At 39.3% G+C, this 18700-nt stretch overlaps 2 protein-coding genes across 12 annotated transcripts in view; one reads left to right on the plus strand and one right to left on the minus strand.

Annotated features, from left to right (window-relative positions):
* The window catches only part of RBPMS (RNA binding protein, mRNA processing factor), a 173605-nt gene that overhangs the window by 54853 nt on the left and 100052 nt on the right, over positions 1-18700 (plus strand). The gene's annotated exons all lie outside the window — the stretch shown is intronic.
* Positions 243-3605, minus strand: LOC122471786 (hypoxanthine-guanine phosphoribosyltransferase-like). Its single transcript, XM_043560842.1, is given in 3 exon segments — positions 243-554; positions 795-874; positions 876-3605. Coding segments are annotated over 3 exon segments (717 nt in total). The 5' UTR covers positions 1371-3605; the 3' UTR covers positions 243-412.

Here is an 18700-nt window from a genome sequence, read left to right on the forward strand (position 1 = left end):
TGTTTCTTCCTCTTCTAAATACACAGTAGTATAATTACCAATATTCAGTCACTTCTGTTCTTTCCTGAATGTATAAAAATTAAAATACCAATTAAAAAACTAATATATCTTCTCTTTAAATGTTTCTTACGGATACAATTTCATTATTTTCATTCAATAGTGGTGTGGTTTAAGAGATTTTTCATTCACAAGTCAAACAGTCCACTCAAAGGGAACTGCTAGTCTATATGCTCATAGTGCAAATAAAGACTTCAGAATGCAGCAACTGACATTTCTAAAATACAAAACAGATAAAATCCTTAGGAGATACATGCAAAAAGCTCTACTGGGCAGCTGGCCACAGAACTAGAACATGGGACTGGTGATTCCAAGGGGACTCCAGGTGCTTCCAAACTCAACTTGAAATCTCATCTTAGGCTTTGTATTTTGCTTTTCCAGTTTCACTAATGACACAAATGTGATTCGAGTCACTGAAGTATTCATTGTAGTCGAGGGCATATCCTACGACAAACTTGTCTGGGATTTCAAATCCAACGTCTGGTTTATAGCCAACACTTTTTTTTTTTTTAATTTTTTTTTTTCAACGTTTATTTATTTTTGGGACAGAGAGAGACAGAGCATGAACAGGGGAGGGGCAGAGAGAGAGGGAGACACAGAATCAGAAACAGGCTCCAGGCTCTGAGCCATCAGCCCAGAGCCCGACGCGGGGCTCGAACTCCCGGACCGCGAGATTGTGACCTGGCTGAAGTCGGACGCTTAACCGACTGCGCCACCCAGGCGCCCCTATAGCCAACACTTTTTGAGGTGTTCTCTTCACCAGCAAGCTTGCAACCTTGACCATCTTTGGATTATGCTGCTTGACCATGGAGAGCAAGGAAGGTTTGCATTGTTTTGCCAGTGTCAATTATATCCTCAACAATCAAGACATTCTTTCCAGTTAATATTGAGAGATCATCTCCACCAATTACTTTTATGTACCCTGTTGACCGGTCATTATAGTAGCTCTTCAGTCTGATGAAATCTACAGTCATAGGAATGGATCCATCATTATTTCTGTTCTGTGCTTTGATATAATCCAGCAGGTCAGCAAAGAATTTATAGCCCCCCTTGAGCACACAGAGGGCTACGATGTGATGGCCACCCATCTCCTTCAACATGTCTCGGGCAAGATGCTCAGTCCTGTCCATAACTAGTCCATGAGAAATAAACACCTTTCCCAAACCCTCAGCGTAATGATGAGGTATACAAAATAAATCTAGGTCATAACCTGGTTCATCATCACTAATCATGACGCTGGGGCTGTGGGTCGCCATAACAGAGCCGATGGGCACACGTGCTGAGGGCAGCCAGAGGAGGAGCAAAAAGTTCATCTTTTGAGAGAGAACTCGTGCATGGGGGAGGGGCAAAGAGAGAGCTCTGCAGGCTTTACACTATCAGCAAGGAGACTGATGCGGGGCTCAAACTCGTGAAACCTGAGACCATGACCTGAGCCTAAGCCAAGAGTTGGACAGTTAACCAGCTAAGCCACCCAGGTGCCCCACACCCTTTTGTTTTTAAAAGTCAAATTGTTAGTTAATACTACAAATCTCTCCTGTCTTCTGGGGACTGCAGAATGATTTGCTGGGTGCAGTGTTGATTTGGGAATGGTCATTAATCTGGAACCACTATAGAGTTGTTCCGTGTTTCTTTTTCATCATTGTTTTAGTTATAGTATTTCTAACTTTCTCAGATGTTACATCTCTGCTCAGCAACTTTCAGGAATGAAGCAGTGGTCAAAGGTTATTAGTATTAGCATATAGAACTTATAATTCCTTCTCAGTGCTTTTTCCTTCATATCACTCTACCTTACTCTTTTCTTTTTAATTTTAATTCCAGTATAGTTAACATACAGTGTTACATTAATTTTATTTATTTACTTATTTTAATGTTTATTCATTATTGAGAGAGCAGAGCATGAGCATGGGAGAGAGGAGACACAGAATCTGAAGCAGGCTTCAGGCTCCGAGTTGTCAGCACAGAGCCTGATGTGGGCTTGAACTCAAAAACCGTGAGATCTGAGCCGAGGTCAGACACAACCGACTGAGCCACCCAGGTGCCCCAAAGTGTTACATTAATTTTAGGTGTACGTTGTAGTGCTCTACCTTCCCCTTTTGTGAGTTGCCTCAACAAGGTTACATTTCTGCTAACTCACTATAGGTTGAACTTAAGAGAAAGGTGATGATTAGAATGTATTGTACAGTCGTCAGTACTTAGCTATGAAAAGTATGAGCGTCCCACAGAGGCCTGTTACCTCTATTCAGAGGTGGCCAAGAAACTAAGGTCCATCAAGTCCAGCCAATGGGAAAGCAGGACAGAATGACTAATTCATGTTTGATGTGCGGACATGATTGTAACTGGGCATTACCATTGACAGGCATCCAAACCATAGTAAACAAAATACTAGCTATCATGCAGAGAAGAGATAAGGAGTTGCTAGGTTAGAGTACATATTCATCACTGGCATTTTGTCCAGATACTAGATGAACAGGACTGTTGGCATCTAAATTTATTAGCTCTCCCCACCTCTACTCACAAGAATTTTCTGTTTTCTGTTAGTGCCTAGAAATGATACGTTTTTTCATTTCCTTCTGTATAGTTCCTGTAATTCTGTCATCTTTGACTTCTGTGATGATGCTGGGTAAAGATGCCAAATGGTTTTTGTGCCTCCTATTTCTGCCAGTCAACAGGATGTTTATAGTATTTACTGTGGGACATACACCAGGACAAATAGCTTTTAGCATCAAACAATCATTTGTTATATCAGACTGCATGACGTTGGCTCCTGGCATTTGTTTGTATCATATGAGGGATACTTAGCTTTTTATATAGAAATTGTCCTTTTCATACTTAATAGTTATTGTTTGTTAATTAAAACTTTAAAATCTCTTCCTCTCCAAAATGTCAGTGTCTTACAACTTTTAGGGAAAATTATGAGTACTGTTCTTAACAAGTATCTCATACTGTCTTCTAATCTTTGTGACTTTTCTAGTAGTATTTCTCAATGTGGGTTCTATGCACTGCCTGTAGCAGTATACTCTAAAGCCCTTGCTAAGATTGCAGCCTCCACGGTCTTGTTCTTTCTTAATCAGAATATCCAGGAATGAAGACCAAGGATCTTCATTTTAAGTAATCGTGTTGTCCCTGTCATCCTTAGGCACATTTAAGTTTGGGTGATCCTTCCCGTAGAAATTTTCTAGCGTGGTCTGTGGACCTGGCAGCTAGCTAGAAATGTAGACTCTCAGGCCCCACTCTAGATCTGCTGAATCAGTCTACATTTTAACAAATTTCTGTGTGACAAATTTGAATACTGATTTACCACTTCTTACAAGTAGTAAATTCTCATTAATCACTCCTTGCCTATTGGCTCATTGATCTGCTTCTCAGATAGGTACTTAAAACACCCGCAAACTTTTAACATCTCAAATTTAGGGAGTGTCTCAGGAGAATTACTCTCAATATTTTCAATAAAGGATCATAGTAAAACTTCATTGTGTCACTAGTTTAAGCACAGCTTGAGTGATTTCCTCCTAAATAAATGCAGGAGTACCTCATAAAATATAATTGCAAATCTGTTTCTCAGACAAAAGGGTCTGATTCTTCTCTGCCTGTGTGAAATTCACTCTGGGTCTGGCTCAAAGACCTCTGCTCCAAGATCAAGCAATGCCTTCGCAACAGGCCCTATGGCATTTGGCAGTGAGAAGCTTTCAGGGGCCACAACCTCATCTCAGTTGGGAGTAAGTATAATTGAATGTCGTTTGTATGTTCTTTTAAAACTAGAAAACCTTCCTGTGGATTTGGTGATGTGTTATATTATGTTTCCCAAATATGTCCGATCAGGAAAATCATCTGTTGCTTGTTAAAAATTCAGGCTCCTTGGGGCGCCTGGGTGGCGCAGTCGGTTAAGCGTCCGACTTCAGCCAGGTCACGATCTCGCGGTCCGGGAGTTCGAGCCCCGCGTCGGGCTCTGGGCTGACAGCTCAGAGCCTGGAGCCTGTTTCCGATTCTGTGTCTCCCTCTCTCTCTGCCCCTCCCCCGTTCATGCTCTGTCTCTCTCTGTCCCAAAAATAAATAAACGTTGAAAAAAAAAAATTAAAAAAAAAAAAAATTCAGGCTCCTAAGCCTGAATCAGAATTTCAGGAGGTAAGATCTATTTTCTGACCAATAGTCTGGGCTTTCTTGAGATCAGGCATATGTAAGAAACACTGAATTATGTGACCTATTCTCCGGAAGATTAGCTTTCTGATTATATTTTTTGGAGCTCTTAATAGCCTCCCTTTTGGTTTTCTTGAACATATAGTGCCCTGAGAGCATGAGAGAAGCAGTTCAGGATTCTGAGTTTAGTATTACTGAAAATCGGAAATGGGGATAACTAAGTACTGTATAATAGTGTCTGTCAGGGATTTAACAGTACTTGATTAGTTCTTTCATGCTTTCTATATTCCTTTGAAAATGCCTTAAAGATGGTCAGTAGTATGTCCATTCTACCTGTGGAGAGAGGAGAGATAGATCTAACTAAGGTGGTGAAGTACAAGCATCTAGGAGTGTTTGAGGAGTGTGTGCTTGGCAAGCATCTGTGGAGGGAAAGGGGTGGGGTTAAACTTGGCATTTGCCATCTCATTGAAGAACCTCACGTTTAAAACTTGAATGTGCTTTAACCTCAGAGGTGAAACTTCTAAATAATTACTATTTAGAGAAATGGTGCTCCCTTTTCCTTGTAGTTAAACACTTCATGGGCCATCTTTTCTGAACTTCGCAGAAGAAACCTGGTTTTTAATTTTTTTTTTTGTTTGTTTTGAGAGTGACAGAGACAGCGTGAGTGGGGGGAGGGGCAGAGAGAAAGGGAGAGAGCGAGAATCCCAAGCAGCATGGAGCTTGATGCAGGGATCGAACTCACGAAACTGTGAGATCATGACCTGAGCTGAAACCAAGAATCAGATGCTTAACTGACTGATCCACCCAGGGATCCCAGAAACCTGGTTTTTAGAAAGAAACAAAATTGACCTCTAATTTAGGATTAGAGTCCTCCTTTTATCTTGAACATGAAGACAAAAAGGTAATACTTAAGAAACAGTCTTAGAAACCACTGAATCTGTTATTTGTGTAAAACCATGATTAAATTAAGTAATGTTACCTAGTTTGGGATCTCAAATTCTTATATTTTATAAATCATTTTATGGTTTAAAATTTGTTTTTTAATTTTTTTTAATGTTTATTTATTTTTGACAGAAAGACAGAGCATGAGCAGGGGAGGAGCAGAGAGAGAGAGAGAGGGGGAGACACAGAATCCAAAGCAGGCTCTAGGCTCTGAGCTCTCAGCACAGAGCCTGATGCGGGGCTCAAACTCACAGACTGCAAGATCATGACCTGAGCTTAATTCGGATGCTCAACTGACTGAGCCACCCAGGCGCCCCTCTTTTTTTTTTTTTTTTTAATGTTTTTATTAAAAAAATAAAATGTTTTTATTAAAAAAAGACAGAGCATGAGCCAGGGGAGGGATAGAGAGAGAGGGAGACAGAATCTGAAGCAGGCTCCAGACTCTGAGCTGTCAGCACAGAGCCCGACGCGGGGCTCCAACTCACAGACTGTGAGATCGTGACCTGAGCTGAAGTTGGATGCTTAACCAACTGAGCCACCCAGGTGCCCCTGGTTTTAAGTTCTTGTGTTTTTTTTTTTTTTTAATGTTTATTTATTTTTGAGACAGAGAGAGACAGAGCATGAACGGGGGAGGATCAGAGAGAGAGGGAGACACAGAATCTGAAACAGGCTCCAGGCTCTGAGTTGTCAGCACAGAGCCTGATGCGGGGCTCGAACTCACTAACCCAGATCATTACCTGAGCCAAAGTCCCACACTTAACCAACTGAGCCACCCAGGCGCCCCTTAATTGTTTTTAATGGATAGATAAAAAGGGAGCCTTTTCCTCTTAGAATTAAAACCTGACCTTTCTATGCAATAATTTAAATACTACCCAATTATGACTTTCTCCAGGATGAGTGTATCATTCTTAAATGTCAGATGCAGGAGGAAACTTAGATCCCTAATCTAAGGAGATTTAGATCCCTAATTCAAGATTATAGTGATAGGTGAATAAGATACGGTATCTGCTCTCAAGGAATTTATGGTTTAATTGGGAAGGACTTAACTAAAGCCCGTGAAGCAGTTTGGGAACAGAATGAGACACATGACTGTGGTACAGCAGTGCAACAGGAGTTCAAAGAAGGAAGGAGAGAATTGGAGCACTTGCAAGAAACCTTCGTTGGCAAAAGAGAAGACTTGATTTGGGCTTCTAAGTCCAGAAGTAAGCTTTCTACACAAGTGAAGAATAAGTATGAAAGAAAAGGCTCTTAGCCTAGAATTAAGCAAGGTGTGGTGTTAAGAGTGACCCATTAGAGCCCAGGGAAGAAAAGTGGCAGAAGAGAAGGGAATCATATTTATGGAATGTTTCTGTGGTGAGAGGAAACCGATTTTGTTAGTAGTGCTGATTGTGAAGTCAGAAAAACAACAGTTCTGTTATAGTCTTTTGTAAAATCTTGTGTGTGTGTATGTGTGTGTATGTATATACATTTATTCTGTTTTTTAGAAATTTTTGAGCCATAAGGTGACTGCAGATAAAACCTAAAATTTTTGATGAACAGTATACTTTCCACCGCAGATTAAGACGTGGAAGAAAATAAATGATGCTTGTGCTAGCCTTAGAGGGTCATCTAAAGGTTGTGGGCCAGTTGTCCAAGCACCGCTTACAGCTGGATGGTGTCAGAGGGAGGAGGGTATGAGGTTAGGGTTCCATAGTCCTCTTGCCTGGGCTCATAGTACCTGTGATACAATTTCAGGTAGCAAAAAAAAAAAAAAAAAAGTATCATATGTGGCATTAACCATACTAAAAAGATTTTTTTTTTTAAGTCATGGGTATATTGTAGTTTGGTATATACATACATTGTCTGAGATTTCTGGTGAGGTTTTATATTCTGTTGTATTCAGAACATAGGGAAATTCTTCCATGAGGCGCCAAATAAATTACACTTTGATAAATAGCTTAGGAGAATAGCCATTTGGAAGAACAATTGAGAAGTTTTGGCAAAACAGCAGCATATCTGGGATGTTGGTTGTATCTTTATTTGGTCATATTAGAGCACAGACTCTCTGGAGCTGTGATAACTGTTTTAGATGTGCGTACCTGAGTCTGTATTCTGGCTAGAGCTGGGCTGGCACAACCAGGTTCTAGGAAGATCACCGACAGGTTGAGTCATGTCCACTCTGAACAATCCTTCACATGCCCCAGGTTCTCTGACAATCTTGAGAATTTTTCCTCAGTTGGAAAGGAACAGTTTTGGAAACTGCCTTAGCTGTTTGAAATTCACAAAATGGAAAATAATGAGCTGGCTTCTGTAAAATGCACTGGTTTGTGCTCTTTACAAGTACTTTATGTCACAGGTGCATACCATGTTAAACTTGGAAAGGAATTCCAGGTTCCTGAAAGGGAGTGAAAGTGGTAGAGGTAGTGTGAATAACAGCATTTCACTCTGGAAATCCACTATTAATAATGAAATATTTGTCTTCGATGATACGCAGTTTGTGCAGTGGTCATGTTATTTATTTATTTATTTAATGTTTATTTTTGAGAGAGATAGAATGCAACCAGGGGAGGGGCAGAGAGAGAGAGAGAGAGAGAGAGAGAGAGAGAGAGAGAATCTGAAACAGACTCCAGACTCCAAGCTGTCAGCACAGAGCCTGATGGGGGGCTCGAACTCATGAGCTATGAGATAGATCATGACCTGAACTGAAGTTGGATTCTTAACCGACTGAGCCACCCAGCTGCCCCGTGGTTTTTATTTAATAGCTACTTTTAGAATACTGTTTATTATGGGTAACTTTTCAGAGTCTCTTCAGCTGGCTAAATGAAGTCCTCTAAGTTTTTGGATTTGAATAATTTCATTCTTTAGTGTTTACTCTACCCCATCAGCAAGAAGTGTTAACTAGATAGCAGTGGAAGGACTCTGTTTACTTATTTAACAAAGACTTGTATAATGTGTCAGGTACTTTTCTAAATGCTTTACAAATAAATAGTCACTTATTTAAACCTCTTAGCAACCTTATGAGGTAAGTTTTATTATATCTCCCATTTTATAGATGAGGAAACTGAGGCTCTGTTTAGTTTGTAAGTTGTCTAAGATTATTCAGATAATAGACATTGGAGCTGGGATTCAAATCCAGGCAATCTGGCTCTGGAGTTTGTGTGCTTAAAATACTGTGCTCTGTTAGCGCACATAGATTTAATCATGACCATTAGGTCAGTGTTTGTGATAACTGCACATCAGTAGCTCTTTAGCCCATTTATCTTGCTTTGTGCTGACAGCTCTGCTGAATTCTTGAAATGTGTGGTTTACGATGTCACTATGTTTTATTACATGAATCATAAAAAATACAATTTAAATATACATAAATATCTAGTGAAATGTGTATATTTCAATGGCTTGATTGAAAAGTTCTCAGTGGCAAGAACTAGGTCTTCTTGACTGATGTCCTTTGATTCTGGTAATGCCTTTACCAAAAACCCATCCTTTCATTGGGCCTGTGGAGTCGGAATGGAACCTGGAGACAGACTGTTCTACACCTTCACTTTCTCAATAAGGAAGGGGAGGCTCAGAGAGGTCAGTGTCCAAGCCCTCAACAGCTAGTTTTGAAGCAGAGATGGGAATTAAACCACTAGGTTCAATTTAGTGGTATTTTCCTTCCATTACAGTAATTGAAAAGTTTGTGCTGTGGGAGTTCAGATTACATATCTAACATTTTTAAATAGCTTAGATCCATCTGTAAAGCATGTATTACTTTTGTTAATATAGGTTATTTCTCAGCTCCTCAAACCTCACTCATCATTTCTTTGTTTCTGACATTTGTTAGGTCTTTCATTGTGCCTGACCAACACATACAGTTCTACTTAAAAATCCTGCCGAGTTTTCAGACGCCTGCATCTATTTACATAATTATACATACACATAAGTAATATATTAACTTAATACTGACTTGATTCAAATGACCACATAAATGGTTTACAGACAGAGGCGGTTATCAAATTGAACAAATAGCGTCTCACTGGAAAGGTAGTTCCTGTAGTAGGCTGTGGAATTATTAGTTGTGGCCTAAATACATTGAAGGTATTCTGGATTTGGAAATTCCTGTGATTGGAAAAGCTATGATAATCTAAATTTAAAAGTGGAAGCTTACTCTTACTGGAAGAACACATTATAAGCACTGCGCTTTGCAGTGTTTGAAGAAAGTAACTAGTTTATGAATTACAGGAAGTAGCCAACTTAAAGTAGGTTGTATTCCAAATATTCGTCTTTCAGTCATGTGGTGTTTTAAATGCAACACCTACTTTAAGAGTGGCATTTTTTAAAATATATATATTATAAATATATACATTTGGAATATATATATATATATATATATATATATATATATATAGTCTTGCCACTTAAAAAATCAATGAAGAAAAGACCAGTCTTCTGATAGAGCTTGGAAATGCAAAGGAATTTATAACTATATAGTTTCACATCCTAGTTTTACCAGCTGATATAAATGTCTTGATTAATGTTTATGTAATTATTTGTCAGGTTTGTCAGGCTTTTTTTTTTTTTTTTTAAATGTTTATTTTTGAGAGCGAGTGCAGGCGGGGACGGGGCAGAGAGAGAGGGACAGGACAGAGGATTTGAAGCAGACTCAGCACTGAGAGCAGTGAGCCAGATATGGGGCTCAAACTCCTGAACCGTGAGATCATGACCTGAACCAAAGTCGGACACTCAACAGACTAAGCCACCCAGGTGCCCCGTTTGTGTTAGTTTTTTTTTTAAATTTTTTTTTTTTCAACGTTTTTTATTTTTTATTTTTGGGACAGAGAGAGACAGAGCATGAACGGGGGAGGGGCAGAGAGAGAGGGAGACACAGAATCAGAAACAGGCTCCAGGCTCTGAGCCATCAGCCCAGAGCCTGACGTGGGGCTCGAACTCACGGACCGCGAGATCGTGACCTGGCTGAAGCCGGACGCTTAACCGACTGCGCCACCCAGGCGCCCGTGTTAGTTTTTTTAAGTGTATGGTGTAAACTTTTAGATGATTGAAAGTTCATATACTATAAGAAGTAATACAGAGAGATCCTGTGTGCCTTTTCCCTAATGATAACATCTTGTAAAACATCTTGTAGCACAATATCCCAATCAGGAAATTCACATTGATAGAATCCACTCATTTTCTTAAGATTTCCCCAGTTTTGTGTGTGTGGTGTCCTATGTCATTTTGTCACATGTGCAAGTGTGTGTATCCACCACCACCGTATTTAAGATTATATAGATTAGCCCCGTTACCACAGGGAATCCTTGTCATTGCCTTCGTAAAACTGTGTATCCCCCCCCACCTCTTAATCCTCCTTTGTCCTTAACTCTTGCAAACTCATTTGCTTTTCATCTCTGTAATTTCATCATTTCAAGAATGTCCTATAAAAAGAATCAGGCAGTATGTAATCTTTAGGAATTGTTTTACTGTTTACTCAGCATAATTCCCTTGAGATTTATCTAGTTTTTTTGTATTAATAGTTTATTGCTTTTTATTGCTGAGTGATATTCCATGGCAGAGGTATACCCGTTTGTTTAACCATTCACCCTTTAAAGGAGATCTGGCTTATTTGTTTGGTAATTATGAATCAAAGGTTTCCGAATATTTGTGTACGGGTTTTTGTGTGAACGTAAATCTTCATTTCTGTCGGATAAAAAGACTCAAGAGTGCAATTGCTAGGTTGTATAGTAATTGCTTTTTTTTTTTTTTTTGTAAGTTTATTTCTGAGAGAGAGTGTGCAAGTGCACTTGCAGGGGAGGAGCAGAGAGAGAGGGAGAGAGAGAGAGAATATCCCAAGGAGGCTCTCTGCTGACAGCATAGAGCCCAGCTTGGGGCTTGAACTCAAAAACTGTGAGATCATGACCTAGCTGAAATAAGAGACGCTAACTGACTGGGCCACCCAGGCACACACCGGTAATTGCATTTTTTGATAAGAAACTGCCAAACTGTTTGCTAGACTGTGATTGTACCTTTTTATATTCCTGCCAGCAGGGTATCTAAGACGTAGGGTTTCTTCACATCCTTTCCAACGTTGGTATTCTCTTTAGTTTTGTATCCGATGAGAGGATTCAATCCAGGATGAATGTTAAGCAAGTGGATGATTTAATGAATTTTGGATACTAATCGAATGTATAATGCAGCTGAAATATTGTATACAATAAAAAGTAGTGATTAAACAAATCAGAAATGTTCTCATGTTGAGTAAAGTATACTTTTCATGTACCTTGAATGATGCTACTTAATTCATACTTTCAGTTTCCCGTAAAAGTAGGTAGGAAGAGGGCAGATGTTGTTATGTCCAAATTAAAGATTTTAGAGATTGATAATTTGCCTAATATCACTTCAAAACTTGTTTTCTCCTTGACAGGAATACTTAAACCATTAACCTTGATACTTCTTAAAATCTTTAATAGAACGAAAAGAGATTTCTCCTTCCTTCTTTGTTTAACACTTGACACATGAGGAAGTAGGAGTTGAGGATGCATGACCAACCGGGGGGTAGGGCGCTGGCCAAAGCGGAATTTGCTCCTGGCCTTCTAAAGAGGTAGAGAGATGGTAATAAAAGGGACTCTAAGTCACACTTTTGAGGTTCATATTGTGGAAAATACTTAAGCATGTTACTTCATTTTACTGTGCAGACTTTTTACCTTTCGCCCATTTTAAGCCTGTGTATAACAGTTGCATGATAATATTATCAGTTGCAGCCTCTCTTAGGATTGATTTGCCTTTGGAGCGTAAAAATGCATGTTCTTTTGAGTGGTGTAAGCTACTTTAATACAGATAAAATTTTCTGAGTCCTTACTGTGAACCTGGTACTGAACTTGAGGCATTTCACTTCCTATTAATTTACTTAATCCTTCCAGCAAGTTTGTTAAGAAATTACCCCAGAATTTAATGGTTTAAACATTTGTTATTTCACAGTTTCTGAGGGTCAGGAATTTAGGAGAAACTATGGTAGGTGGATCTAGCTCAAGTTCTCTTGAGGATACAGTCAGGACATTGTTAGCTGGGGGCTGCAGTCATAAGAAGCATTGACTGGGGCTGGAAGGTCTTTCAAGATGGCCACATCACATGGCTTTTGACCAGAGGCCTCTCAATTCCTATCACATGCACACATTTATGTATCTAGTTTCCTGTCTAGGCGAATTCAAACTCTAAATTTTCCTCCATGTTGTCTCTTGAGTATCAGTATGACATGGCAGCTGGCTTCCCCCAGAGCAAATGATCCAAGAGGGCCTGCTTCTGTTGAAGAAGCCACAATGCCTTGTTTGACCCAGTGTTTGAAGTTAACAGACTACATGCTACATGCTAACTACATGCTATCACTTCTGCTGTATTCTGTTCATTAGAGGTGAGTCACTAAGTGAAGCCCACACTGAAGGGGAGGAGAATCCAGCTTCACCTCTTGAATGGAAGAGTACAAAAAATGCTGTGGACATATTTAAAAACTGCCACAAGTAGGTACCATTGTTGTCTCTCGTTCCCAGATGAGGAAATTTCTGAATGGACAGATGAAGGTTCATAGCTAGTGAGTAGCAGAACTGGGATTTGAATCCCAGCAGTGGTTCCACATAAGTGCTTATTATTTATTGTTTTAGTACATATCCTTTTTACTGTCTTGAGTACTTATCCTGTTGAATGTGTATAAAAATCACAACTTTATCTCCTCATATTCCTCCATATCTGGATGTTCATAAGTTATGTGGCTCTCTCTTATGCCTCATTCCTAGTACTGTGACTCTTTCACATTTACTCATTTAGTTCCTTATACAAATACTTGGCACCTACTGTTAAGTACTAGGATGCTCACCACTATCATATGGGGAAGAACATTCAGTGTGAAGGTGAACTGACCTGGCATCGAAGAATTTGAAGTATATATGGAGACATTTCTCACAACTACACATGGGGAAACCAACTTTTCCCCACAGCTTTCTAGTTCGTTAGAACTGTGGTGCATTATGGATGGTTATTAAGAGTGCGCTGCAAACTGAAGTTCACAGTGGGATCAAGTTCCTCAAATGAACTTTATCCACTTAAGGTAAAAAACAAATCTTTTACAGCCCTGGGCAGTGTTGGGACCATAGCCCCTGATTCTGAAATTTTTTTCAGGTACTTTATGTGACTACAAAAAACTGCTTGGGATAGCTTTTTCTGTATAGCTGGGAGAGGTGGAATGACTTTTTTCTTATTTTGTGAAGCAGATCTGTTCAGTCACCTGAACTATGCAGAAGGAGAAAGAAAGGGCTTGAGATTTTGGTAAGCTCTTCTTCTGCTTGTACTTCATTTTGTCAGTGCATGGAAAAGGCTGTATGTGGATAGCCCAGATAATCTTTCGGGCATTCAACTTCATTGTACTCTATAGGACTAAAATCCTAAGGGCAAGTGCACATTAGGGAATTAAAATGCAAACTTCAGTTTACAATACACAGCGTTAATGAATATGTTTGAAAATCTTCATGTTTTAGCAATGCAGGCAGTATAATTGAATGAAGAGTAGGATTATGTGGGCTATCCAAGGTTGAAACAGAGTTAGCCATCAGAAAGTTGACTTAAAAGGGACTAAGGGAAGCCAGCATCGATAAGGAGAGGACTAGAGGTGAGGGGGTAAAGCATCCTGATTTTATAAGGAACTTCTTATTGAACTCTAGGAACCTGACAACCATATACTATGTTGGACAGCACTCCATGAACTTCCTAATGAAGTTAAGTTCTTATATGCGCACATTTATGTATGTAGTTTCCGGGGGAACTCTAAATTCCTGGCTTGTTTCTGGTACCCACCTCCCTTTGTATCTGACAGGCCTAAGGAAGTTTCTTAATAATGAGGTTAAGGGCCCACATGTACAGACACATCTGCCTATTCTTGGGTAGTTTCAAACCCTAGAAATTCTTGATTTATCTCTTATCCTTTTAGATATATAGCAGACATGAGGTATGGCCTAGGTTGGACTTTGGTCTTAAGCAGTCGTATAAACCTGGGAGATGATGAGACCATCTGATTGACTATAAATTGACATTGGGCTGGGCCAGGATATCTCCTCAGTGAACACAGTGGTGTGGTGTACCCAATGCTAACTTGCTGTCTCTGTTTCCTTTACATGTTCTGAGCCCTGCACATATGAGTATATGGAACCATGGTGGTTCCACTTCTGTATGTGTTCCCATGAGTCTTCTTCCTTCTTTCCCTGATCTTACTGGAAACTTTCTGATCACTTTGGCAAAGGCACCCTGGTGTCCAGGGGCCCAAAGTAAGACTATAAATTTGGTTATTCTGTGGATACTGATCTTCTACAACTGAATATCACTCAGGGCAAACACTAGTGGATCCCTCAGAGCTAGGAAGACTTGCAATATGGATAATTACGTTTTAGATGATTAATCTAAAACTAAAACCTGGGAGTTTATAACAACAACATGGTAATAACCCTTCTATCCCATGGTTAATCGGTCCTTGGTGTCTGTAGCAACCTGGCCTCCTGAACCAAAGCGTAACCTTCCCAGGGCTGTTAATGGAATGTGTCTTTAAGTCCAGTAGGGGGCCAGGAGAGTGGAACTTGACCACTTATCCCATCTTGAAATCCGTGCCAATAAGAAACTGGAGCTTGACCAAAGGCCGGTCAGTTTCTCTTGAGCTGCAACCAGAATAAAATTCCTGGCAGACCATTTTAATGATTGTGGTAATCCATTTTCATAGTGGCAATACATGAATGCGAAATCATAGCAGGCCAACAAAGCGGCCTTTGGAGATGAGATGACAAAGCCATCCTCAGCAGGAGTTGGGAGTTTCTTGTTTCAGGTGATGCTTACAGAAGAAGCAAATAACTAAATCCATCAATACTTTATTTAAAGAGAGTAAAATAATCTGTATGTAAAATTTAAAAACCGGGCTCTGAACCTCCTCCCTGCCTTGTGTGTTAAAACAACCCAGTGCTATGGGGTTTATGCTGCACAGATAATGTGAAGCTCTTTAACTTTTCTGTCCCTGAAACCAAGTTTATATTACATGATCTCCCAGAAGAAAGCTGGCACTTCCTTGGGAGTTGGAGAGTGCATGATCCCTGTGTTGTTGTTTTAGTGGGAAGTAGGGTGTTGACAAACCAAGAGACCCTTTTGGCTGAAGCGAGGATGGTCCTGCTCCGAGGGCCTTAATTTAGAGTCATTGATGCCTGTTTTTAGTTAGGTTTTATTTTTGGTGAAGGTACAAAGAAACACTGACTTTTGTCAGAATTGGAATGTGAAGCAAATTAAATGAATATATATACTTCTGCTGAATCAAATTTGTCCCTATGGAGCCACAGGCAGAAAAATGAGACCAGCTAAGGACAGAAGGATAGGTTGGACCCAAGGTTCCTATTTCCAAATGAAGGAGATCTCTGTGGGCTGTGTGTATTCTCTTTGTAAGAAATGGTTTATGCTTCTGAATATTTAAATGCCTACGTGTATAAATATGTAAAATTAAAGTTCTCTGTAATAATTCCACCTTCCCTGCTATTGACAGAACAGTAATTTAGAAAACATTAATTCAGTACCTTTTTTTTTTTTCTTAAGCATCTACGAATAACAACACTTGAAAGAATTAAACTGGGGTTATAGACAAATTCTGGTGTTTGCCTTTTCACTTAATAGGAGCCTTTGTCAGTAGACATGGTTATCTACTCATCATTTTAAATGTGCAAGCTAGTAATTTTGAGTATTTTTTCAAAAAACCTTGTGGATTGTTCATTCATAGTGGGTTTGGGATTTATTTATACATAAGTATGTTTAAATCATTATTAAGTTGAAATGGGAGTGATTTTACTAGTAACCATATATTGATCTCTCTATGTTATTGTGTGCACAGTCCTGAATTTTTGTGATCTGTTTGTCTTTTGGTCTACGTTTTCAGTCTTTTTCGTTTTTCTCCCTTGCTTGTGATTCTTTTTATCTCCTTTCCTTTTCTTTTAAACTTGTCTCTAATAATGTTAACCTTTTCTGCCTTTTTGTCATATGAGTATTTGTCATTTGATGTTGTAACCATACTGATCTAGGTTGTGCCTGGGAAATTTGGTTACCTCCTCTTGTTTACCATGTTGTCAGCCAGAGGTGTCGACATGCAAGCATTTATTGTCTCCTGTGAATATACAGTATTCTTTTGTAGATTTCTAAAGTAATCCAAGAGAGATTTATAGACTATACACTCTGTGCCTAGGATTATGCTTACTACCAAATAAGAGACTGCAAACTCTAAAACAATTTGAAAGACCTTTGAAACACACAAGTATATTTACAGATAAGAATGGGTACCCCAAAAGAAAGACTTAAACCTATAGCACCTTTGAAAGCCTCTTTTGGAGTTTGCATTTATAGGTTTAAGAATTTGGGTAGGTGGATAGAGAGCTTGCAGGGGATAGATTATCATAGATAGAAGTACCCTATGGGCTTCACTCATTAGAATGATGCAAATTAGTGACTTCCGTAGTTAATCATGAATCATTTAGAAAATGAGAACTAGCTTTTCCCAATCCTGTGAATTTGAGATGTACCTCAAGAGGTCAGCTCAGAGCAGCTAGAAGTGATCCCTAACATCTTCTTATAAACAACTAAAAAACATACACAGAAAATGCCCGTAGGCCTAGAGTCTTTGGCCGCTATGGTGTTTACCAGATAGGGCCGCTGGCTGTAAAGTGTGATTCCTGCTGTGTACTGAAATGAAGCATTTGTTGGTTTATATTTTAACATCTAGATTACCTGCAGGATAATGTGTGTTCTTTGTTAAACATAGGATCTTTCCATTTCAAGGCCTACTTTGACCTTTCTGTCCAGGAAAACACAAAGCTGACACAATGACTTTACTTACTAAATTAGAGTTTATTGAAGTCCGTCACTGAAACGTGGCTTGTCTTTCTGGTGGGAGCTGGCACTGCCACTGAAGAACACATGGTTAGTTTTATCCAAAATGTAACTAGGGCCTCTAGAGGGAATGCCAGATAAGTGAGCAAAGAAGTCTCCTTGCTCTTACTGTCCAGCACAGGAGATTTCCCCTGGCATTTCTTTCAGTTCTTTTGTGGTAAAGATGAAATTGGAGGTACATCCACAGAATCCATTAGAGTCCCTTTGGGAAAGAGCTGTCAGCAGCTTCATGTCTTGCACTTCTATGAGGCATGTTGTGTCCTTGACTAAGAAATGTGTTTCCCCATGTGTCTGATAAAGTAAACATCTGTGATGCTAGAGGCATAGTGCCAGGCACATCTGTGTCCACAGGCACTTCTGGTATGTTAAGGGCTGCCTTGGACAGTAATAGACCTGCCACAAAGTTCATTTGGTATCATTCATTTGTTATTTGGGGGACCTTTTTTTCCTGACTGTTTGATCATTTATGTGTCTCAAACTTTTCTTTCACTTTTGGTTACTTTGTGAATGAATTAAGCTTTCTGTTATCATATTTATTTGCATGTTCTGTCTCCTTCACTGGTCCTAAGCTCCCTGCAAGCAAGAAGCATGCTTTTTACCTTTGTGATTTCCACAGACATGGTAAAGACAAATGTTTTGCTATATAATGGTTAAGATTAAAAAAAAAAAAAGCATGGGGGTGAGAAGAATGGGGGGGAACTAAACTTTTCTTTAAAAAAAAACTTTTTTTTAATGTTTATTTTCTTTCCGAGGCGGGGAGAGACAGAGCGCAAGTGTGGGAGGGGCAGAGAAAGAGGGAGACACAGAATCCAAAGCAGGCTCCAGGCTCTGAGCTGTCAGCACAGTCCGACGCGGGGCTTGAGCTCACAAACTGCGAGATCGTACCTGAGCTGAAGTCGGATGCTTAACCAACTGAGCCACCCAGGCACCCCCCCCCCCCTTTTTTTTTTTATCCCCACGATCTAGAGCCCAGTCACAAGGAAAAAGCATGAGTTAGATATTCAGGAAGAGTTTTTTCCATTCATTATCCATGATTTTTTTTAACTTAAATTTTCTAGTCTGAGGAAATCTAAAAAGGATTCAAAGCATGTAGATTCCAAGCACTGTATTTGTGAGCTTTAGTTGTACTCATAAATATATAATGTAACTGTTTGAAAATTATTTCTCCTAGCCAATGTGTTTTGTCAGAGGAGAGAATCTCTCTTCAGTGAGAGAAGAGATATCTTGGCAGCTTCTTGAAACAGATTCACTAGATTATAGGAAATGTAACTTGTGTCCATGTGTAAGTAAAATACTAGACATTTTAGTTGCCTCCGGTTTGAACAGAATTACTGCTTTGAGCCTCTTGTCATCTGTGAGTGTGTGGCAAGCTTAGGGCTAATGGGAGTTCAATTTTTTTTCATGTATAACACTTTGAGATACTAAAATCAGCATCACTTCTAATTCTGAAATGTTTACATTAAAAGTTTCCTCTGTAAACTTAAAAATTTTTATTGATGTAAATACTGACATTGTTTATAGTTTCCTAAAGAAAACAATAAAAGAAATCTAGGCAATTCTTCACAAAATAAAGTTATCTAGTACATGCATATCATTAAAAAAGTATAAATAAGCTAATAAACATTAAAATCACTTCTTCCACCACTCAGGGCTAAACCATATAAAT

Source organism: Prionailurus bengalensis, chromosome B1 (assembly GCF_016509475.1).
Source record: "Prionailurus bengalensis isolate Pbe53 chromosome B1, Fcat_Pben_1.1_paternal_pri, whole genome shotgun sequence".
NCBI classification, from domain to species: domain Eukaryota; kingdom Metazoa; phylum Chordata; class Mammalia; order Carnivora; family Felidae; genus Prionailurus; species Prionailurus bengalensis.